Below are 21,765 nucleotides of genomic sequence, written 5' to 3'. Positions count from 1 at the left end.
CCAAAACCTTTAGTTACAGCATTCCCATTCGCATACATGTATATTGCTACTCATATATATGGGTTTTGCCATTCGTATATAGATATTGATTGTCACTTACACATCATAATATATTTGGTTTTTTTTTAGCTTTACTCAATATCATCAGATAGATCAAAGCCATACAGTAATCTCAAACAGTAGGAATAAACAATAAGGGCTACACCCAGCACCAGAAGAAACAGTAGCTGAACAATAAGGTTGTTGCCCACCGGTCTCTGCCTGAAGCTTCCATTCAACCCCTCTGACTTCAACCCTATTGTCTGCAGTCAACGACCTTGCTGTCTGCAGTCAACAACCTTGAGATAGTAACCTTATTCCGAGCAATAGGATATAAGGGAGACTGACGTCTCCCATCGTCAAGAGACCAACTTCCCTTCTGACACTCATCCCATCACAACCAATTTTCAATATGGCGAATTTCATTCGAGCAGCTCTTTCCAGGGATAACTCGTTGTATCCGCATTATAGATCCCAACTCCAACATGATGTCGGATTCTCTCACACACATCATAATATATGTATATAGTCTTTTTTAAGAATATTGTAAATATTACTCTCAGTAGTTAGCCTCTAACAATCCTGTGGTTATATTGCTTTTACAAAGTAGACATTTGCCTATAAATGTACCTTTCACCTGTATATCTGCTTCAAGTTGATTAATTTGCCTGAGATTTAGCTAAAGGGACTCGTACCTGTATGCAAACAATAAAATGCCGACCTACGTACGAATAACAATACTCGTTAGCAAACCTACTAACGAGGAAACCTAAAAAAAACGGGAATTCTCCAGCGTCCTTGGATAGACCTAGCTCGGAGTATTTGGACCATGTTTCCGCATTGATAGTCTGGAGGTTGGTTGCTTCAAAACGGGACCCGAGAATCCCGCGCCCCGAAACTTCAACATCAAGACCATCAAGACTCGGACCTCGCACTTCACACCTTTCCGAGCCCCCGCTCGAGCGCTAAATATAGTTATAATTTAGGCATGCCGTAGCGGTCGTACACCCCGAGGATCGACCATATATATGTTCGAGCCTTTGACTTGAACTGCTGAGGACGTCAACACACAGCTGAATACCAATCCATTTTTCAATATCCTACACTCAACATGGCGCCTTCCTCCCTCAAAATTGAGAACCCTGCGCTCCCTATTGACAGCATTGTTGCTGTCTCGGGAGCCAATGGCTTTATTGCTGGCCACATTGTCGACCAGCTCCTAGCCGCGGGTTACCGCGTTCGTGGTACTGTCCGCGATGCTTCTCGTACCGGCTGGCTCCAGTCCCACTTTGATGACGCCTACGGGTCGGGACGCTTCAGCCTTGTTGCCGTCCCTGACATCACCGCCGATGGGGCTTTTGACGAGGCACTTGAGGGTGTCCATGGGGTGGTTCACACCCTTGCCATCACCAACCTGGACCCGAACCCGGATAACGTTGTCCCCGTCAATGTCTCCGCAACGCTGAACATTGCCAAATCCGCTGCCAAGTCGTCGTCTGTCACTCGCTTTGCGTACACGTCTTCATCCGGTGCGGCGGCGATCCCCAAGCCTGGAGAAGAGTACGTGGTAAACAAGGACACTTATAACGAGGAGGCCGTGGCCATTTCATACTCGGGGAAGGGTCCCAAGGGAATGGCCGGAGGGTACCTGGCTTATTCTGCAGCCAAGACGAAGGCAGAACAGGCACTGTGGAAGTGGTACAAAGAGGAGAAGCCCAGTTTTGTACTAAACTCAAGTTTGTTCCCACCGATACAACTCTGCGTGGCTGCCCAAGACTGATTTTGATAGTTATCCCCAACGTTGCTGTTGGCAAGGTGCTCAAGCCTGAACATCAGGGCTTCCCCACCACAGTTGGGCTTCTTCAACCCATCTGGGAAGGCCATCTGGCTATGGAGATGGTCTACATGTTCCCCGCTCGTAAGTGCATCTACCAAGATTTCGGTTCCATAAACTCATGAAAATGCAGAGTGGTTCACGGATGTGGAGGATATTGCGCGAATGCACCTCGCCTCTCTCCTCTTCCCTGACGTCAATGGCGAAAGGCTGGTCTCATATGGAGGCCGTTTCAACCTCAACGACGTTCTGGCTGCATTCCGCAGAGTAGACCCGAGGAGAGTCTTGCCAGATGATATCCCTAACCTCCCTAAGGATGTGGGCAAGATTGACAATGAGAGAGCAACCGAGTTGCTTCGTCGGCTCGGCAGACCGGGCTGGGTGACCTTGGATGAGAGCTTGAAGCCGTTGACAGAGCAATATGTTAACGCTAAGAAATGATGTTAGTAGTATGCAGATGAGCCTTTATTTACGAATGAATACATGATCTTTCTCGCTCATTGTTGCCACCACCCTGGTTTTACTCATTTATCTCCATTATAGACACTGCAATCAACTCAAGTACCTCGTCATTCTGAACTCGTCTCAACCTCGTTGTGCTGCTCATTGCGGTGGTCCATCTCTAGAGAGTAATATCACATGGATTGTATTATCGTATGCTGTGGAAGAAAATTTCTAACCGGATTGGCATGAAATTGAAACATCCGCGATTTAGTCAGAACTGTTCGTAGGTAAGACGTCCGACGGCTCCGAATTGCCACCATGCTTGAGGTGAGAAACCCATCTAGTCACTAGAAATAACGACAGTCGGGGAGTTCTTAGCAACCAAATGCAATATGCTAATACTAGTAGCCTTACTTGTACGCCACCGGCTGTAGTTTCGAGCTATTACAAACTGGTGGGTTTCTTGGACAGCTCTAAAGATAGGGCGATTTTTAACCGACCCTGGAGTCGCAGCTTTCTACATCGCTACATACGTCTACCAGAGTGCCGGTGCACTCAATACCATGGACAATGGAATCAAATGATCGTGAACGAGGTATGCTTCCATATCCATATCAATCCTAAACCACTGTCATACGATTCAGCCTGGATAATCCCAACCTATGATTTTATCTCCTCTAACGGGTTCGCATTAATAACTAACATCAAGATGGCGAACTCTATGTTTGATAGCGCAAGCTTGGACACCACTGTTCATCCGTACCGACATAAATATCATGTCTTCAACCAAGGATTCCTCAAGGTAAGTGCATAGATCCTATCAGAGATTCTTGGGCGGGATACCCGCTTGCATTCTTACGTCTAGGTTATCCTTTCGCATTTGGCTCACTGGTTCTGTAGTCCGTGATGAGTTTGACTATCTCTAAATTGTTTGTAACGTCGTAGACGGCAGCTAGATGAATACAATCTAGATTAATGGCACCGTCCATAGTATCACGTGAGCATCAAGCTATTCCCCATGCGATCTACAATGCTCCGCCAAGAACTCATCAATTGCCCATTAGACGTTGGGCCTTGGCTCCAGACCTCGTGGACGACCTGGATCCCCGTCCTCACAGCCTCGATGCCGTAAACCCCCACGTTTCCATACCACTTTCTAAACCGGTCTTGATGCTGCGGCTCAAAAGCTTCCGTGGCGCTGATAAAGGCCGGCCAGAAGAGAGGTGCGGCCAGGATCTTGGTCTCAATCTTGATCCGCTCGATGGCTTCAATGCTGTCGAGAATCGTCTCTACATAAAATCGCATGTAGCGATGTCCAAGCAGACGAACATTTTGAGAAAAGTATATGATGAGAGCGTTATGGAAGGCTCTCGTCTGATGGTAGATTATTTTGGCACTGATGCCTTTGTTCGTCTCCCTGCATCGTTTGAGCCGCTCCTCGAGAGGCCAGTCCAAAATGTCCTTCTCGAGATCGTCGCACAGGCTCTCAAGAGATTCGGAAATATGCACAGTTCCTGTTTCGGCGCGCTCATGCTCAACTTGGTCAATCACCTCGACGGCTTCCTTGAGCATCATGAGGAGACTTTGAGGTATTCCGTAAATGCATTCGTAGGCCGCCATTTCCGCAGCGGGGTCCTGAAGTGGAACGATGTCTGATTCCATGGGCACCATAGATGAGGGAGAGTCTTCATCCTCGACGAAAATTCGCTTCGGGGCGGCAGTGTACCCTGGTGCCATGGTCCTACGTGAACCCAAGAATGAAGAGAAACGGGAGCCACCGTGGTTCCGAGTCTTCACGGCCGTACTTTCGTATATCACTCGTAGGTAGAGATAGATTCGATGGAGAGCGTGTGCCTTTCTGGAGAATTTTGCTTTCCGGATGCTCATGTGGGTTATGAGCTGCTCGGCACCATCTAAATGGACGCTGCAGGTACTCGTGTCTCCTGACATTACCTGGAGACGGTCAGTACTGACTTGATAAGAGTCGTATAATTCAGCCTACATTGATGGTAATCATGGACAGCATGGTAGCAAGAAATTCTTTGTACTTTGGCCTTTCCTTCCCGTATAGGTCCATCTCGACGCCCTCTTTCAGGAGTCCGATGGCATCGTAGCGATATCGTGAAGCAACTTCGCCCCATTTCTTGGCTTCAGCTTCGCGATGGGAAGTGTGGCTGTCATTGGATAGATAGAAAGCACTGATGGAGAGAAGGGCGTTTCTCAACGCATTGCGAATCCTAGTCGTCTCGCCGGCAAAGGACAACTCGCCCGCGCCTTGAAGAACCTTGGGGAGGTGGATAGTCTTCCAAGGACTCTTGCCGTTGTCTATGACACAGAATAGATTGACTACTCTGTTCATGTAGTGACTCATCAAGAACCGTTCCTGTTCGGTTATGGCGTTGGGGGCAATGGAGCGAAACTGAGGATAGGAGACGAGATGCCAAGTCTCCTCCGGCGTCAATTGCTTGGTTTGGTTCGCGTCGTCAGCAAAGTAGGGCATGTCTTGCTGGGTTGGGCGCTGGGGGATATGGCTAAGGGCATTGCTGAGGACAACGTCACTCGCGACGGAATCTTGTTGATCAGTAAAGTCAAGCGATTGGAGGTGAGATTGGTCGCCATGCAGATTGCACAGATCCCATGCAGCAGCCGTCTCGGAATAGGAAGGGGAGGCGAAGGACTCCTGGGGCTCTAGGGGCTCTAGGAACACCGGAGGGAGTGGATCGGTGGTGGAGTCGAGAGTGACGTTGTTGCTGGGAGGAGAATTGTCGATCTCGTGGGGGAGATTCGGAACATCTGCAGGACACGGGCGCTCGAGGCCAAAGACTCCAAAATTGTGGATGCTGGCGCAGACATGTTCGCTGTGGGATGACGCCCAGCCGGATTCAAGGGTGTCGATGAAGCGGAGGATGGCGTCGACCTGGTTCCAGCTCAAGATGGACGCGGGGGGTTCTACAGCGAGTGTTAATGAGGTTGAACCCCAGAAACTAAATTTAGTTCAATGCTGTGGGCCTACCAGCGGGTATGTGACGGCGCAACGCCTGCTGGGTCAAAGAAGGTATCTCGGAGCGAAAGCCGGTCTTGGATCCGGTCTTGGAGCCAGTCTCCGGAGCCAGCCATTGCAGGCGCGAGCCGTATCCCTCGCAGGCCAAGCTCTTATCGCGACACTGGCGGCAATGCGGCCGGGCCTCGTCGCACTTGATCTTGCGCGCGCGGCAAGTCCAGCAGCCGGTAAAGGTCTTGGTGCGCTTGCGGCCGAGGCTGGTGGTGATGGGGATTGCGGCGGCGGTCGTCTTTGAGGCCGGCATGTGGCAAAGGACACATGTCGGCTAGAATCCGAGATGAGATGCGATGCGATGCGATGCGCTGCAAAGGCGGAACCCTCGCGAGTCGGAAGAATTGCCGAGACGATGGGACAGGGACGAAGAGGCAAGAGAAAGGGAAATCCAGAGCGTGAGAGGACGACGAGGAGGGATAGACGAGAAGATGACCCCATTTCTGGCGTCTGGTGCACGCGCTCTCCAGCGCATCTCGTCCGCTGTAGGGATGCCCTATCGAGCCCTATCGCCCAGGACCACCCCGCGCACTACGCCCCAACGGCACAGGGGCTGATCGCTGATAGCGGATACCTACTGTACCTAGACAGCGCGCTAGAATCGCTCTGTATTGCCGTTTGCCGCGCTCCCTGCACGCCACGCTTTTCCAATGGAGAAGGCCACCGCGAACGCTAGCAAAACACACACGCTGGAATCGCCGCCTTTACTCGCCCTGGCCCGGTTTAGGTAGGTGGAGGAGGTGGAGGAGGCAAGAGGAGGCCGTTGAGGATAAGTGTTTAATAGATCTTATCTCGACCTGAGCCACCCTTGATGCATTCATTCATCACATTCGCAGCTCATCCAGTCTTCGTCCAACAGTAGACAGTAAGCTGCGATACCAACCAACAGCCACAGAGCCGCATACGCCGTCACGCACACATACAGACAGCCCTCCCACACGCCTTGCAACATGTCCACCACTACCACCACCACCCTCACCCAGCCCGCCGAGCCCAAGGTCGAAGCCATCATCTCCTCTCCCGCCGCTGTCGAAGCCGTCCGGAAGACCGACCAGCAGCCCCAAGAAGCCGCCCCTCCCCCCCCTGCCACCACCAACCTGGCCGCGCTGGCCACGGGCGGCTATACCTTCGCCGGCATCCCCAACATCACCGACCCCTACAAGAAGCGCCAGTGGCAGCTCGAGCACATGGCCGGCGCCTTCAGGGTCTTCGCCCGAAAGGGATACACCGAGGGCACCAGCGGCCACATTAGCGTGCGCGATCCCGTCGACCCCAACACCTTTTGGATCAACCCGTGGGTTCCCCTGGAGAGGTCCCCTGGAGAGGACCCCTGTGATTGTGTATTGTTGCTCACTCTCGCGATAGACTCGGAGTCCACTTTGGCATGCTCAAGGCCAGCGACATGGTGCAGATCGACGAGGACGGCCAGGTCATCGGCGGCAACAAGACGGCCGTCAACGCCGCCGGCTTCATGATCCACAGCGCCATCCACCGCGCTCGCCCCGACATCCACGCCGCCTGCCACACCCACTCCAAGTACGGCAAGGCCTGGTCGACCTTTGGCCGGCCGCTCGACATCATCAGCCAGGACACGTGCAACTTCTGGGGAACCCAGTCCGTGTACAAGGCCTTTGGCGGCGTCGTGCTCGGCGAGCAGGAGGGCCAGCGCATCGTCGAGGCGCTTGGCGACAAGGGCCGTGTCATCGTGCTGCAGAACCACGGCATCCTGACCGCCGGTGGCACTGTCGACGAGGCCGCCTACCTGTACACCCTCATGGAGCGATCCTGCGAGGTCCAGCTGCTCGTCGAGAGCGCCGGCCTGCCCAAGAACTACATTGGCGAGAAGGAGGCAGAGTTCACCGCCAAGGTCAACGCCGATCCCGTAAGTCTACGTGCATACCGCAATCCTTCGCGAATCATCACTAACACGCCTACCTCAAGGAAACCCTATACACCGAGTTCCAGCCCGACTTTGAGTACGAGATCTGGAAGTCCAAGGGCGAGCTGTGCAAGGGCGAATAAATCATCACATCTACCATGTTGTTTCCTTTTGTCATCAGCTCGGCCAACACTCCGAGCCCGCATTTAGAAAAGCCGATAGCCCAGAGCCGCAGAGCCGGGGATGGAATTTAGTCATACGATATTGATTGACGTTTACTACTTTAATCCGTTTGTATGGGGAAGACGCTTGGAATAAAAGTCCACCTGTTTTCTACTTCTACTGTCTGTGGCTGTGCATGCGGTGGTTGTACGTACGTCTTTCTCCCACTCTCATACACGATACACGGAGATGTCTCTGTGCCAAAAAAAAAGAAAAAAAGAAAGAAACTCTTTTGTCCTTACATGTTCGTTAAATCGCCAGTACATGCCTTAAGTGTTCTGCTGTCTGCGGCTCTACTTACTGTAGCTGGACTTACTGAGATGGCTGGTTTGTTTGCCTTCCCCCCCGTGCACGGGGACGTCTCCACATTAAAGCACAAAGAAAGAAACTCCTTTGTTGTTACATCTTCTTTCAACCGCCGGTGCATATATTCAGCCTTCTACGCTCTTCCAGGACTTGTTTGGATTGCTGGCACGAAGCGCTTTCTTTGCCCTCTAACAATAGCCACTCAACTCGGATCTTTAACCACCTGCCTCTTCCAAGAAGTTCCAATAGGCGCCCATATCTCGGGCAATCAGCCCTCCCGTCCTTGTTCTCCAGCATATCTCGTCGCCATGGCCCCCAATCGACGACAGAAAAAACTGCCTAAGGGCTCAAAGAACAAGGGTGCGTGTCTTTTTTTCTTTATCAAGTGCCGTGTGATCGATGCTTTTATTCACCATATATAGGACAAGATGGATCCCAAGGGCACAAGAGTCCTCAGCAACTCCTCCCCGACAGCGCTGGACCTGATCCATCGCCTCCATCTCCGTCTGGGAATCCTCTGAAGCAACAGGTAAGAAAGACATGACTATATAATGTTATCTACAGAAGCTAATAACGATGACCACCAAAGGGCTCCCGGACAGCTGAACCGCGTGGTACGAAGCGATCCGTCGATGGCAAGCCAATCCGGCGATCCCCTAGATTCACCCCAGCCAAGGACGAGCCCGTGGCACCCGCACCACCAGCACCACCTGCACCACCAGCCAGCGATATTAAAAAACCCATCGATCCCGTCGCATATTGGGCGAGAGAGCAAACCTGGCCAAAAGCATTTTCACAGACCAGCAAGATGGCACATCTACTTGCCCGACCTGGCTCCCGGGGGACGCGGACCGCCACGCCAAACACCCCAATTCCTGTTGACCTCAGGCCGAAGAAGGACAAGGTTGCATATAGCAGCCCGTTGTATTGTCGGCGTCTCGCACTCAAGGGCAGTTTCCTGAATGATTCGGATCTGGGGATAGCAGATGAGAGTAGGCAGCTCATTCGGGATCTTCTCGATCGTGTCCAACCGGTTCCCAACGAGTCTCTTTTCGACGACGACATTTTCCAGGCTTTTTGTGAGAAATTCGCATCCAGAAATGAGGCCCGGGTGGTTCGTGATGTTTCTCGGCTCATCGTTCCTTCGGCAGAGGCGCATGCCCTCCGTGCTAAAGACCTCAAGTACCTTTACGAAACAAACGACGAACTCTGGAATAATTCAATCCCTTTGATCGGCCCCATCCCAAAGCCTGACTACGCCGTGGGGTTCGGATTCGAGGCCTTCACCAACGAGCAGTGGGCCAAGCTGGATCCTTTCATTGGCCTCTTTGAGGAGGGTGACCAATCCTTCTTTGTGGGCACGGGTTCGACCTTCTTCCCATTCCTAGCGTGTGAGGCAAAGTGCCACTCTTCGGACCTAGTCGTTGCAGAACGCCAGACCGCGCATAGCATGACGCTCGCGGTACGGGGCGTTGCCGAGCTCTTTCGTTGGAGGGAGCGCGAGAACGAGGTTGATCGACAGATCTTGGCCTTCTCCATCACGCACGACCATCGCTCCGTAAGTATTTACGGGCATTACCCGGTGATGAGGAAGAACGATATCCAGTACTACCGCCATACGATCAAATCTTTCGACTTCACGGTGGATAACGGGGAGCATAAATGGACCGCGTACCAGTTCACCAAGAACTTATACGACACTTGGGTCCCAGCTCATCTCAAACGGCTGTCTTCCGTCATCGACGAGATTCCCGAGGACCTGGACTTTGCCCCGGCTTCTAGGCACAGCGACTTTTCGATAGAACCACCAAATGAGTAGGATGCATTGTCTGCAGATCAAGCCGCGGGGGAGCGGAAGAAGAAGCGCAAGCAATACTCAAGTCTCCCGTATGGCCTCTGTATGAGCGGGGGAGAAGGGGGGAAATAAGGCATGGATTTCCTCTATTTACCTTCTCCATGAGGTTCAGTTGACGAATGATGGTGTTGGATATGTCATGGTACTAGAGGATTTTTAAAATGATTTATGCATATCCCCCTATGATACTTGACTACTAAATTTAATTCTTCTTGAATCGCGCTGGCAAGATTGTGTTGACGACCCTCCCCGACCCTCCACTACCTAATCAAGAAGGGTACTCTACAGTCATTGGCTTCGGGATGAATGTTAGACCAATTCCCATGCTAGAGAGCGTGAGTTTGACTCCTTCGATTGAGAGCATGAACCCGTGCGGCCTGAGCAGGCCACCTTGGAGAAGCGCGGCGCTGATCCTCGGGAGCCACGCCGACGCGAGGGGACGCGCCGTGTAGCACTAGCTAGGGATGATAGAATACTGCAATTCAGCCTGGATGTGTACGTGCATGCTCTGACGGCAGCTTCGGAATATATGCATTTTCTGGCATCCAGTTCCGTAGCTGCGGAAGACATCCTGTGTCGTACGATGAGGCCGTCGCCACTAATTCCAGAATCCCCCGCAGGCAAGTGACAGAAGAGGAGCAATTGTACAGATGCTTTGGATTGAAAGCCAATCACTACAGGTAAAAGGCTCAGTTGCTCATCTTCTTAAGCCCCCGGGTTTCACTCATTTGTCCGTCCTCAGATCTGTAGACCACAAGTCACTCTCGGCCGATCCAATCAACCCTCCGATTCCCCCCCAGACTTCCCTCAGTAACCAGAGCCATCATCAATCATGGCAAACCGCGGAAATAGCCACGACTCGGAGGTGTATGGTATTAAAGATCTCGAGCGACTCGGATCCCCCAAGTTGGATAAGTCGGCAAAGGGTGAGGCCCAACCTTCACTCACAATCCATTCCAAAGGCCGACGGATGACTTGAGAGAGGAACTGACCAATCGCAGAGTACTACAATGAGGGCGCCATGGATCTCATCACGTACTTCAGCCTCACAGCCTTCGCTGCAAAGTCCATCACTGACATCTCCGCCTAGACTGAGGGAGAGCGAAGCCGCCTACGATCGCTACAAGATCCGACCTCCGGTTCTCCGGGACCCCACTGGTCTCGATGCCAGCACCACCATATTTAGAACCAAGGTCACCTTCCCCTTTGGTTTCTCTCAATCTGCCATGCAGGCATTGGCGCATCCCGATGGAGAGGTCGGCAAATCCAAAGCGGCTGCTACTTTCGGAGTTCCCTTGGGTCTCTCCAACGACTTCACCATGACACGAGGAAGTCATCTCCCATGCCAAAGGAAACCCCTACGCCATGCAAATTAGCATGCTGAAGAACAAGGAAGCTACCATCAAGTTTATCAAGAGCGGAGAGTGGGTTTATATTATTCCAGGAAGTATCGCTAGCTAACCTAACTCCAAGAGGCGGGCTTCCTTCTAACTCTTTATGCTCCCTACCAAGGTCGAAGACTGAACGAATTCCGAAACAGTTTCGGTGTGCCCAAAGGCATAGAATACCCTAACCTCGTCCCTGACGTAGACGTTACTAATCTTGAAGATACTGACGAGTCCATGGCTTACGGTACTTCCCCTCCTACATTGTACATGTACACCCACCCTGTTCATAGCTATTGTAGATTCATCAATTGAGTGGTCAGAACTCTTGCCCTTCTTCCATGGACACACCAAAATGCAGATCTGGGGCAAGGGAAGTAAGCAACGCTCTCTTGCGAATACAGACACATGGAGATCAGGCGCTGATTCAATCAAAAACTTTACACCATTCAGGATGCAGAGCTCACCATCAAGTACCGCCTTGACGGTATGACCATCTCTAACCATGGCGGTTGACAACTCGACACTGCCCCCGCCACTATCAACGTCCTTCGTGAAATTACCCCCGCCGCCAATGGACGTATCGCCATAGCCGTAGACGGAGGAATCCGCCGTGGTGCCGACGTCTTCAAAGCTTTGGCTCTAGGTGCTGCCTTCTGCTTCGCTGGACGGCGCGCGACTTGGGGACTGGCTGTGAGTGGTTCTTTTAGACCGTCAAGGTTGCGCCTCGCTGACAAGATGCCCCTGTGGCGGTACAATGGATCCAATGGCGCAGAACTCGCTCCAAAGCTCCTCTATGACGAGTTCAAGACTACCATGGCGCGGCTGGATACGCTGGGCAAGTAGACGCGTATCCAGACACGTACGTAGACAAACACACGCAGCTGTCGAAACGTCCAAGAGCTTTCGAACCAATACCTGTCTCTCTTGCAACCACATGTAACTCTGTCGGAGCTTTGGGTGCTATTGCAACTTGGAGTTTGAAGCGGTAAGGCTGGTGGAATCCCTTGACATTGCATACAGCGAGTAGTGATTCAACGCAACACTACTTCTATCTCAGCATTCTCGTCACGGCCGCAATCCTCAGAGCTACATAACTTTTAGAAATTTAATAGACGATCATCTTAGGGGATATCTAGATGCGGAATTGATATGTCCAACAGGTCGTTAACAAATTACTCCATTGGCTAGATTAAACGAGTCATGTTGCCTATTCTATGCGGTATGTGCTGATCACATAATCCAGGTCCAGACAAGGGTTACCAAAGGACTCCAAGTCCACAAACACTATTCCATCATCAGCAAGAATGATATTGGCCATTTTCACATCACCTCGTGCAAGGCCAAGTGTAGAAAGCTCTTGGTATGCGTCCTCCAGTCTCTTGAATTCCACGGAGGAAAGGCAGGGGCATTCTGCTCAAATGGAAGAACCCAACAACGCGGGAGAGAATGAGGACACGGGTCTCTCACACCGCCCTTCGCCATACAATGTAGGTATTAAGCGGCCTGGGTGACCCTCTAGCCGTCCATGCGTATCCTTCTTGTTGTCGGATTCTCCATCCCAGTCTGGCTTGAGCTTCTTCGGCACCAGAGTCGAGGGAAGGACGAGGAGGATCGTGATGATAACGCGGTCGATCGAGTTCCGAATGATACTCGGTTCTAGGGCAGGGAGAGCGCCTGAGGGGTCGGGACTCGTCCATCCTGACGGTTGCTGGTCCCGGAAGAGACAGATAATTGTCAGATTGTAAATTCTGCATCTTCAGGCCATTCGCCGTCAGGAAGAACGGCCGCAGCTCCAGATTGACTCCCTGATTACTGCTGAAGCCCAACGTCGCCAACTGCGGCTGTGGCCTCAGGCAGCCGACATCTCATACAAGCCACATTTCCCTCGCCTAGCAGGCCAGTGATGGATCACAATACACACATCTCAGCCTTCTTGATAATCACCACGTGTTTCCTCCACGTGACCCTATCATCGTGTTGTTAACAATATTATTGTGAATGTTGCGAGGGAACTGAGAATTGTGCGTGGAATTCACATCTACTCTACTGAACTGATAGGTAAACCAAAATGAAATAATACAAAGCATCCAATTACCCATCAGTTTAGTCCCAAGAGAATAACTACATTTATCTTCTTTATTTTGTGTTGCGTGACAATGATAAAGCACTTAGGGCTGAACACCTCCGATGTAAGACATGGCTGAATTGCACTTCTGTGCGGGGTATTTGAACTCGACAGGCGGTCTGTTCCAAGTGAACCTATTCTTAGACTGAATATTATCATCTCACATCATGGGTGAATTTCATGAAGTCGCCGTGGAAGACACGATCTTCTCGCATCCGAAGAATTCGGTCCAGTCGACCAACCATCAGTCGGCCGGTGACAAAGCGTGGGCAAACAATTACCTCCCAATCACCAAGTTCACCCTCCATTCGAGCACGCCCGATGTCCACGTAATGGACACCATCAATTCTACGTTTGGGCGACTTTTGGGGGATGATATAGTTAGGGCCGGTCAAGGCAGCGCCAATCCGACTCATCGAAGATGGTTGTTAAATTCAACGGAAGACGCCGTCAACTTTTTCAGTGCTGAAGTTTCCGACCCTGTCCTTAACGGGTTCAATAAATACCCAGAAATCGTTTCGACATATCGTCAAGGGCCTCTTTCAACTGATGAGGATGATGACACGGTCGATGTCCATTACTCCATGTTAGTGGGTGATGAGAGAGTCCCCGTGCTAATTGGGAAGTTTCAAGATTGCCTGATCATGCCAGAGCAATGGGAACGAGGACGCCTGACCGGCAGTCAAAAAAGCCTCTCTCGAGAGCTGCGAGGGTACGTTGCACATCTACCAATACGAATATGCCATTGACGTAATGGATACTAACCGATATAAATGCATCAAGCTACGCGGATATGTACGCCTGTCCCCATGTGTTCTGCTTTGACGGTGAGCGCCTTTTACTGCTCCAGTTCAGAGCAAGGACAAAAGCGGAAATCAACGATTCCGATTGCGACGTCGACTGTTGGATAATCCCTCGCGATGGTCCTTTCACTCCCGATGCTATTGACGACGAGTGCGGATTGCGGTATGGGCTTTACCGATTTCTAGTCCAGGGGTTTCGAAGATGCCAAGGGTTGGCTGCTCTCGATGTAGTTCTGAACGGGTGTCGGCCAGCCATACGTGAGTGGTACAACGGACGGCCATTGTGGGACATTGGTGGCGGCAAGTACGATGCCAGTCCGTGGGGATACCACCGCAAACTCGACGGATACTCGGGGGCTTGGTACTGGACTGGTGATGACAAGAAGAGCAACATGCTCTGTGAAAACAACTTGGTCGCGTGGGATACGCCGAAGTTCTGGTAATATTGATGAGCCGTTGAAGCCGTTGAATCTGTTCCGGCTCACGGATGAAAAGTGTGAGGTTCTAGTAGTTACCGATCGGGCGACCCGGGTCCGTCGCCTTCGAGGGTTTGTACGGCCCGAGGTAGTCTCACTTTTGTCAGAAAGTGTTAATCTAGTGTGTTTGTCAGAATTCTATACTTGCCGCAATGTGCTAGTGTGTGCGTGACTCTAAGATCGTCTTGAAGTATTTGAGAGTGTTGCTGTCCGCCCACTCCCGCATGCCCAGGCCTAAATGACTTCACAACACACCAAAGATCGATATCAGTAGAGCAAATTCAGTACGACTAAGTCGTAGCATTGAACCCTCCCATTATTGATTTTTTTTTTCTTCTTTTTTCATAAAATTATCAAGAGGTTAGGGTGCCCTAGTACACATACACAGAGGGGGGACTAGAGGCTCAACAGAAAAAAAAATACAAACAATAGTATCAACAATATTCCATAAAATTATAAAATTAGACCTCTAGTCTAAGATTCATTTCCACTGTGTGCATGTGCCTTGCACACTGATTCGGTCGAATCTTGAATAAATAATCTATGCATGGGCCGTGTACAATGATTCGGCAGGATCGTGAACAAATGATGTGTGCATGGGCTGGAATCTTGAACAAGGGACGCGTACCTATGTGCGAATACCAATTCACCACGCTGTTCCTACGACCCCTCTGTTCCAGCGAAACATTGTTCTCGCGAAGCGACTATTTAAGATGCTTCACTGACCAGTGCGAGGCGAATAAACTCATCACCCTTCAAACCTTTCACCTCACTGACTCACCACACTTACTTACCACACTTACTTACCATGGAGAACGAACTTTCCAGCTCCGGCGGCTCCTCCTTGGAGTACCTCAATGGTCAATGGGAATCCTTGTACCCTGACAACATCAAGATTCGAGACGACGACGAGAAATTCCCAGACGACATTGCTAATCTCATTGATCAGATGCACAAGGACCGAAACGCTCCGGGACCAGTGCTAGACAACAGTGGACCTAGTCCCCAACCCGACAACGAGCTTGGTGAGCAATCACCCGAGACTAGTCATAACCTCACTGTTCAGATACGTCAAGGTCAGAATGCTCCGGGGCGACAGCTGGACGATGCTGTGCAGAGCCCCTGGTCAAACCACCTGTCTTACGGCGACACGGATTTTCGGGCCGGAGACTACATCAACGATTATCTGCTTCCCAGTCTAGGCCTAGTAGGACATGTTGATCTTACTCCACGGGTCCCAACACCCGAGAAATCTGCACTGATCTCTGCTTCAGGCAAGGTCCCCGCACGTATCCCCGATCTGCTCTGCGGGTATAAGTTCGAGCCCGAATTATCCCAGCAACGAACCCCGGTCTTGTCTACGGGGATCGAACTTCTCGCCAACCACATGTTGCTGCACTGCCCGTTCCTCGTCATCAGGTTCATGGATGAGATATGCTCTGAAATCGAGTGCACTCACTCTCAGGATGTAGCAGGCAAGTGCGCCAGTGATTCGACAGTCTGTATCGAACTTACCGAGCGCCTCAATCGCGGAAATCAGGAGGACCAATCCCCTCTGATCAACAGAGTTGCTTTTAGCATTGCTATGAGCGCCACGCGGGCCAAGATCTCCATCACGTGGAAGCACGATGATGAGTATTCGGTATGCAACATCGGCACCTTTATGCTTTACAATCCTCAGCAATACCAGGGCTTCTGCAAGTATTCTCGTAATATCATGGACTGGGGCATGGGTGAGCGACTGAAGGAGATTCAGGAGTCTGTTGGCTTTCTGCAGAACGTCGGGTTTCACCAGGACACTGTCGAGTGAGTTCAAGCGGTGTTCTTTCTTGTGCTAGGGATTTAGGGGAAAACAGGGGAAATTGGAGTTTTCTGTATTTCGGGAAGAGGGCCACAGCTGGCTGTCTTCTTTGGGATATCTCACCTTAGCTAGGGATATTGGCTCGGCCCGATGAGTCAGTCTTGTGGTCTTTAAGGGAGGATTTTGGATCATCAGATTGATCTATCCGCAAGTAACATTAGCTACTATTACCAGATTGTAACATTGATAGTCTTTTGGCCCCTTGATGCGGCAGTCTTTTATGAATAATTTGATCAATTATGCATGTTGCGGTATCCCAGTCATCTTCAACTTGGAACACATTCCCGTGATTCTCATGGGACCATTGCGTGATGCTTTGTGGAGGATTGGAAACGTGTAAAGGTGCGAGACCCGGTCTCGCTGTGAATATCTTTTAGGATAATTTTGTGCTCACACAATTCAGCGCAAATAAGTGCTTATTTAACTGATTGGTCTATTTGTCTAAGGTAATAATCTATCGAATCTACTGGTACGGGTTATCGGCTTCAAACTTGGCCTCCCACATGCCCCTGCTCTCCCTGACCTGAAGCTGCAAGCCCTTGAGAACGCCGTAAACTGTGCGCAGCGTAGGCATGGGCACGCCGTGGGCTGCGCCTTCACGGAGTGGCTCGCCGACAATGTTCTCAATCTCCATCAGATTGCCCTTCTCGACGTCCTGGCACATGCTGGGCTTGAAAGCGGTGTCGGTCGGGTCGGTCTTGATGACGGTCTCGGGAAGGTCGTCGCCCAGCTCCACACCGCAGGCGCGGGCTGCGGCAATAATCTCGAGCATAATGGGGCGGATGAGGTCGTCGATGACGTGACGGCTCATACGCATGCGTGCCGTGTCCATGCGTAGTACGGTGGCAATCGAGTTGAAGGAGGAGTTGTAGACGAGCTTGCGCCAGCGGACGAAGCGCACATCGGCCTCGTAGACGATATTGAGCTTTCCAGCCGCGTTGTAGGCGGCAATGTAGCGCTTGGCGGCATCGGCGGCTACCTCAACTGGGACATCGGGGCTGGAGAAGGCGCCAATCTTCTGGAAGTCGGCATCGTCGTGGAGGATCTTGCCGTGGGCCTTTTCGGTGGCGCCGATGTACGACACGCTGCTGATGATGGGGTTGGTGGGGAAGCGGGGGATGATGGGCTTCTCGATGTTGATGCCGTTCTGGGAGAGCACAATGGCCGTCCTGCCGGGCGTGACGGCCGGGGCGATGAGGTCGGCGACGGTGGGAGAGACGTCGGGGATGTTTTTGGTGGTGACGAGGATGAAGTCGAAGGGGGGGAGGTTTTCTTTGGCGACGTCGGGGATGGTCTTGGAGACTGGTGATTTGTTAGCGAATTGAAGATTGGTCGAAGAGAGAAGAGACGAAATGCATACTTGCGGTTGGTCGCCAGCCCTTGATGTCGTGGCCGTGCTCAATCGAGTCGATATCAATGCCATTCTTCACCACAGCGTCATAGTTGGATCGCATGACGGCCGTGACCTCAGCCTTACCACCGCTCTCCAAAGCGTAGGCGGCCATGGTGCCGACGCCGCCGGTGCCCACGATGAGGACCCGAGCCTTTTGTTGCGTCATGGTTGCTTTTGTGATGGGCAGAGCAGCTAGTCGGTCGAGTGAATAGTGGCGAAGGCAGAAATTCTAGTACATGCGCAGGGGAACTACGAGAGAGAAAAGATGGATGAAGGTCGGATTATGAACCGGCGACGATGCCGGTGTGCGGAGCGTCGTCGACTACGCGGGTGCTTGCTTGAGCCGTCGTTTTGCGATCTCTACAGCGGAGGCGGGCCACAGTGGAACCAGCGCATCGCCAGCGCCTTCGCCAATACCTTCTCCGCTGCGCAATGCAAGATCAAGGCGATCTTCTGCGGCGTTGCGGCATTGCGCGTTGCGATGGCTGGACGCACATCCAACGACACAATCGAGGGGCACGCTGCCAGGTTCTGCATCTCACAGCGAGCTCTCCAGCGCCGAGTGCGGGGGATCGCAGAAGCTGTGGAGGGGCACTGGCAGGGAGTCGGTAGGGGACCTGGTAGGGGACCTGGCGAACCCCTAGCACCAAGGGTAGTGCTATCCACTAACGAGTCGTCACTTTTGCGCTTATCTCGGCCGCTGAGAGGGGAAGTCAACAGCGAAGGCAGTCCAGTGCCGACAGACGCAACGCCAGCCTTGGCTTAGCTCGTAAGCAATCGCTCGGAATTTTGAGCTGTATCCAGCAGCATGGCCTATCGCGCGCTCGCCGTATCGTAGCTGCCGTATCAGGCGAGCCGGTGGTGGGAGCGTCCGGTCCGGTCCCAAGCGCCATCCTCGACGGCCCCGATCTCGGATCCGAAGCCCGGCACATGACATGATGAGAATGAGATAGTTGCTCGTCCCGGCTCCGAGTAGAGGTCATGACACATCAGGAAGATACCGTCAATGTTGTGTTCCGTGAACTTATACGAAGCCAAAGTCACCAGACAAGGGCAGCCCTGGTACCAAGAATCACGAACTAGAGGGAAGGGTTGGCCCCTCATCGCTGTTCTACCAAACAAACCAACGACACAGACAAGTCAAGCATCGGACAACTCAGCAGTAGAAAGAAACACGGGCTTTTTATTTTCTAATTTCTAATATTCTAAACAGACACCGGCGCACCGTCAATATAGCACCGTAAACACACCCATATCCAATTACAGTCGCGAGACGACGCCGGCGCTCAATCCCTTGACCACCTCGGCCGCCGCCCGCTCGCCGCTGCGCACCGCGCCCTCCATGTAGCCCTTCCACTCGCCCGCCGTCTCCGTGCCGGCAAAGTGCAGGTTGCCGCACGGCTCGCGGAGCGCGTCGCCGCCGAGCGTGTCCAGCACGCCCGGGGGAAGCGACGTGCAGGGGCAGCCCCAGCCGGCGAACTCGTCCTTGGTCCACTCGTACGTGTGCAGCTGCACGAACTGCGACTCCAGGTCGTCGGCTCCGAACAGGGTGCTCAGCTGCTCGAGGAGCTTCTGCTCGCGGCCGCGGCCGGGAAGGGCTGCCCACGTGGCACCGGCGTCGCCAGACATGAAGCACGTCAGGACGTGTTTGGAGTCGGCCGGGCTGCTGGTGTCCCTAACCACGCTGGCGGGCCCGACAAAGGACTGGGCGAGGCCGCAGAAGCCGCGCTCGACCCAGAAGGGCGTGCGGAACTCCATCATGGCCTTGGTGTAGTAGCCGTAGGAGAGGGACTCGGCCCAGACCTGCTTGGCGGGAGGCAGTGACGGGGTGAAGGCGATGGACTTGAGCACGGGGCCGGGCACCGTGGTGATGACCTTGCGAGCGGCGTAGACGGCGCCGGCCTGCACCTTGACCGAGTGGCTGCCGTCCTGCACAATGGCCTGCACGGGGCTGTTGAGGCGAACGACGCCCTCGGGCAGCGACCCGGCCAGCCCGAGGGAGAAGAGCTGCGTGCCCTGGCGCACGCGGAGGTGCTGGCCGCCGCCCTTGCGGTCGGAGCGCATCTGCAGCAGGCCGCCGCCGGACTTGCAGTAGTTGAGGAAGTACAGCGCCGAGATGTCCTTGGGATCCTTGCCCAGCATGGCGCGCGTCCACACGGCTCCCGTCGCCACCGCGAGCTCGCTGGCGCCGCGCGAGCGCAGGTACGCCTCGAAGGTGAGCGAGTCGAGCGATGTGTCCTGCGGCCGCCAGGTGTCGACGGCCTGGCAGTCGGCCTCGACCATGTCGCGGATCTCGGCGAGGTGTTTGCGGGTTGCGCTGTCGAACTGTATATATAAGTGTCAGCGGCGAACTGGGAGTTGATCAGGGTTTGGAAGGGAATACGTACGTTGGGAAGGTCGCCATAGACAAACGGCGTACAGCGGCCGTCAAAGTCCTGCAATACAACATTGCCCGTGGTGTTTTGCTCAATCATCTCCGCGCCGTATCTCTTGGCCAAGGCGTACATCTTGCTCTGGCTAACATCGTTGATCCAAGCAGCCCCGAGATCAACAGTGCCGCCGCTGACCATGGGCTGGCTCCACGTCTTGCCGCCTACACGGTCACGAGCCTCGAGCACAATACACGACAGACCAGCCTTGAGGACATCGTGGGCGGCACTGAGACCGGCGAGGCCAGCGCCAATGACAATGACATCGGCGGTTTCCTGGGCGGCCGGGAGGGCCAATGGCGCGGCAGGCGTCTCGGGGATGGCCAGGACGGCGTCGATCTCGAACAGCCACGAGGCAACGGCCAGCTTGGGCACGGGGGCGAGGGTCATGGCCGGTCGGTGGCCGGCGAGGAACGTCTGGATGTGGCGGCGGTGCTTGGCCTGCGCGGCGTCGTAGTCGACAATGTAGACGGTCAGCTTGGCGATGTCCCTGACGGACGCGCCGGCCGCGACGATGATCTTGCGCAGGTTCAGCAGCGCCAGGTGAATCTGCGACTCGTAGTCGCCAGGGACGGAGCCATCCTTGGTGCTGCCGGGCTGGCCCGAGACGTGGACGAGGCGGCCGGCCGGGGCGATGGTGGCCGCGGCGTGGTAGGCGGCGGTGGTGTTGGACAGGTCAACGGTCTCTACAGCTTTGGTCATTGCGAATGGATGTGAGAAGGCTTGTTCAAGGGCAATTGGGTTGACGCAAAGAGCAGGACGGATGAGAAGAGATGGAGAGCTGTCTTGCAAAGAGTCGCCATGTCGCCGTTGGACGTCGGTATATGGCCAATCTGGTTATCATCTCGGCGCTCCTGAATGGCTCGCTTTGGCCTTCCATCGGGACCGAGCTGCAGCCAACAAGCCCGGGATTAAGCACTCGTCGCCTTCGGTTATCCGCATCAACAGGGCAAGCGGACTTGTCGAGTGCTATCGAGTGGCCGCGTCGAGTTCACGCGGGCCTCCATGGTGCCCCGCCGAGAGGAGGCGGCGACAGAAGACGACTGGCGGTCTGGGGGCAGGACAGCGCGAGCGAATGTGACAGATGATGCGCTAGCGAGCTTCGGTCTCGGTCAGCTTCCACTTCTGCCCGGCAGTTTGCTGGTGATGAACGTGTTGGCTCCGCGGTGGCTCCGTCAAGGCTCCGTCAAGGCTCCGAGCACGGCTCCGGCATGTCGCTGTAGGGCGGTATCTCCACCTCCGGTTCCACTGCCCGTTCCACCACCCAGCCCAACCCCAGGCTCATCAGGGGTCTGTCTGCTCCGTATGGAGGCCAAAGAGACTCTTGTGGCCGCTGCGGGGCAATCCATGGCAAGCTGCAATGCAAGTCCGAGGCTTTTCGGCCGGCTGGTGTGAAGCTTGGAGAGCTTCGGTAGGTAGGTCAGCTTCGGTAGGTCAGCGCTGTGACGTCTTGGGCTTCTCCGCGCTGTGACTTGCCTAAAAGCCGCGGCCTCCCCGGACCGGCTTTCGGCTTCCTGGCATTCCATCATGACAAAACATCCTCGTCTCAGTGCTTCTTATTGAGATTGAGTTGGCATTGTCCCATCACGTTGAGCTTCCTTTTTGAACGCGCATCACCTTTCATCCGGTCTCTCACTCGTATTCCATCCTTGAACAACG

At 53.5% G+C, this 21,765-nt stretch overlaps 9 protein-coding genes across 9 annotated transcripts; 6 read left to right on the top strand and 3 right to left on the bottom strand.

The window, feature by feature from the left end:
• Window positions 1-1,150: 1,150 nt before the first annotated feature.
• BGZ61DRAFT_370350 (aldehyde reductase II) lies at window positions 1,151-2,314 on the top strand (the record flags this gene model as incomplete). Its single annotated transcript, XM_046242018.1, has 3 exons — window positions 1,151-1,775; window positions 1,829-1,957; window positions 2,007-2,314. The coding sequence occupies 3 exons, from the start codon at window positions 1,151-1,153 to the stop codon at window positions 2,312-2,314; spliced, it is 1,062 nt and encodes a 353-aa protein (XP_046095842.1).
• A 996-nt stretch (window positions 2,315-3,310) lies between these two features.
• Window positions 3,311-5,622, bottom strand: BGZ61DRAFT_370284 (fungal-specific transcription factor domain-containing protein; the record flags this gene model as incomplete). The annotated part of the gene is made up of 3 exons (XM_046242011.1): window positions 3,311-4,270; window positions 4,320-5,266; window positions 5,331-5,622. 3 exons carry the CDS (start codon window positions 5,620-5,622, stop codon window positions 3,311-3,313), a joined length of 2,199 nt encoding a protein of 732 aa, XP_046095841.1.
• A 464-nt stretch (window positions 5,623-6,086) lies between these two features.
• On the top strand, window positions 6,087-7,564 carry BGZ61DRAFT_433472 (class II aldolase). The gene is made up of 3 exons (XM_046243913.1): window positions 6,087-6,663; window positions 6,735-7,251; window positions 7,311-7,564. The coding sequence occupies exons 1-3, from the start codon at window positions 6,320-6,322 to the stop codon at window positions 7,389-7,391; spliced, it is 942 nt and encodes a 313-aa protein (XP_046095840.1). The 5' UTR covers window positions 6,087-6,319; the 3' UTR covers window positions 7,392-7,564.
• A 951-nt stretch (window positions 7,565-8,515) lies between these two features.
• On the top strand, window positions 8,516-9,595 carry BGZ61DRAFT_370278 (uncharacterized protein; the record flags this gene model as incomplete). The annotated part of the gene is made up of 1 exon (XM_046242009.1): window positions 8,516-9,595. A coding segment is annotated over one exon (1,080 nt), but the record flags the coding sequence as incomplete, so codon positions are not given.
• An 868-nt stretch (window positions 9,596-10,463) lies between these two features.
• On the top strand, window positions 10,464-11,862 carry BGZ61DRAFT_499784 (uncharacterized protein; the record flags this gene model as incomplete). The annotated part of the gene is made up of 8 exons (XM_046251442.1): window positions 10,464-10,557; window positions 10,633-10,666; window positions 10,722-10,930; window positions 10,965-11,059; window positions 11,107-11,263; window positions 11,319-11,393; window positions 11,609-11,709; window positions 11,755-11,862. The coding sequence occupies 8 exons, from the start codon at window positions 10,464-10,466 to the stop codon at window positions 11,860-11,862; spliced, it is 873 nt and encodes a 290-aa protein (XP_046095838.1).
• A 1,436-nt stretch (window positions 11,863-13,298) lies between these two features.
• Window positions 13,299-14,572, top strand: BGZ61DRAFT_403732 (uncharacterized protein). The gene is made up of 2 exons (XM_046243113.1): window positions 13,299-13,856; window positions 13,928-14,572. Exons 1-2 carry the CDS (start codon window positions 13,312-13,314, stop codon window positions 14,388-14,390), a joined length of 1,008 nt encoding a protein of 335 aa, XP_046095837.1. The 5' UTR covers window positions 13,299-13,311; the 3' UTR covers window positions 14,391-14,572.
• A 659-nt stretch (window positions 14,573-15,231) lies between these two features.
• Window positions 15,232-16,233, top strand: BGZ61DRAFT_370318 (uncharacterized protein; the record flags this gene model as incomplete). Its single annotated transcript, XM_046242014.1, has 2 exons — window positions 15,232-15,493; window positions 15,593-16,233. The coding sequence occupies 2 exons, from the start codon at window positions 15,232-15,234 to the stop codon at window positions 16,231-16,233; spliced, it is 903 nt and encodes a 300-aa protein (XP_046095836.1).
• A 473-nt stretch (window positions 16,234-16,706) lies between these two features.
• On the bottom strand, window positions 16,707-18,082 carry BGZ61DRAFT_433467 (putative 2-dehydropantoate 2-reductase). The gene is made up of 2 exons (XM_046243912.1): window positions 17,645-18,082; window positions 16,707-17,586 (listed from the first exon to the last, which is right to left on the bottom strand). Exons 1-2 carry the CDS (start codon window positions 17,841-17,843, stop codon window positions 16,748-16,750), a joined length of 1,038 nt encoding a protein of 345 aa, XP_046095835.1. The 5' UTR covers window positions 17,844-18,082; the 3' UTR covers window positions 16,707-16,747.
• A 759-nt stretch (window positions 18,083-18,841) lies between these two features.
• BGZ61DRAFT_433462 (uncharacterized protein) lies at window positions 18,842-20,808 on the bottom strand (the record flags this gene model as incomplete). The annotated part of the gene is made up of 2 exons (XM_046243911.1): window positions 18,842-20,002; window positions 20,065-20,808. 2 exons carry the CDS (start codon window positions 20,806-20,808, stop codon window positions 18,938-18,940), a joined length of 1,809 nt encoding a protein of 602 aa, XP_046095834.1. The 3' UTR covers window positions 18,842-18,937.
• Between the last annotated feature and the right edge of the window lie 957 nt (window positions 20,809-21,765).

The sequence above is a fragment of the Ilyonectria robusta genome (genome assembly GCF_021365365.1).
Source record: "Ilyonectria robusta strain PMI_751 chromosome Unknown BGZ61scaffold_40, whole genome shotgun sequence".
NCBI lineage: Eukaryota > Fungi > Ascomycota > Sordariomycetes > Hypocreales > Nectriaceae > Ilyonectria > Ilyonectria robusta.
Note: the sequence above shows the minus strand (reverse complement) of the source record. Positions and strands in the feature narration are given on the sequence as shown.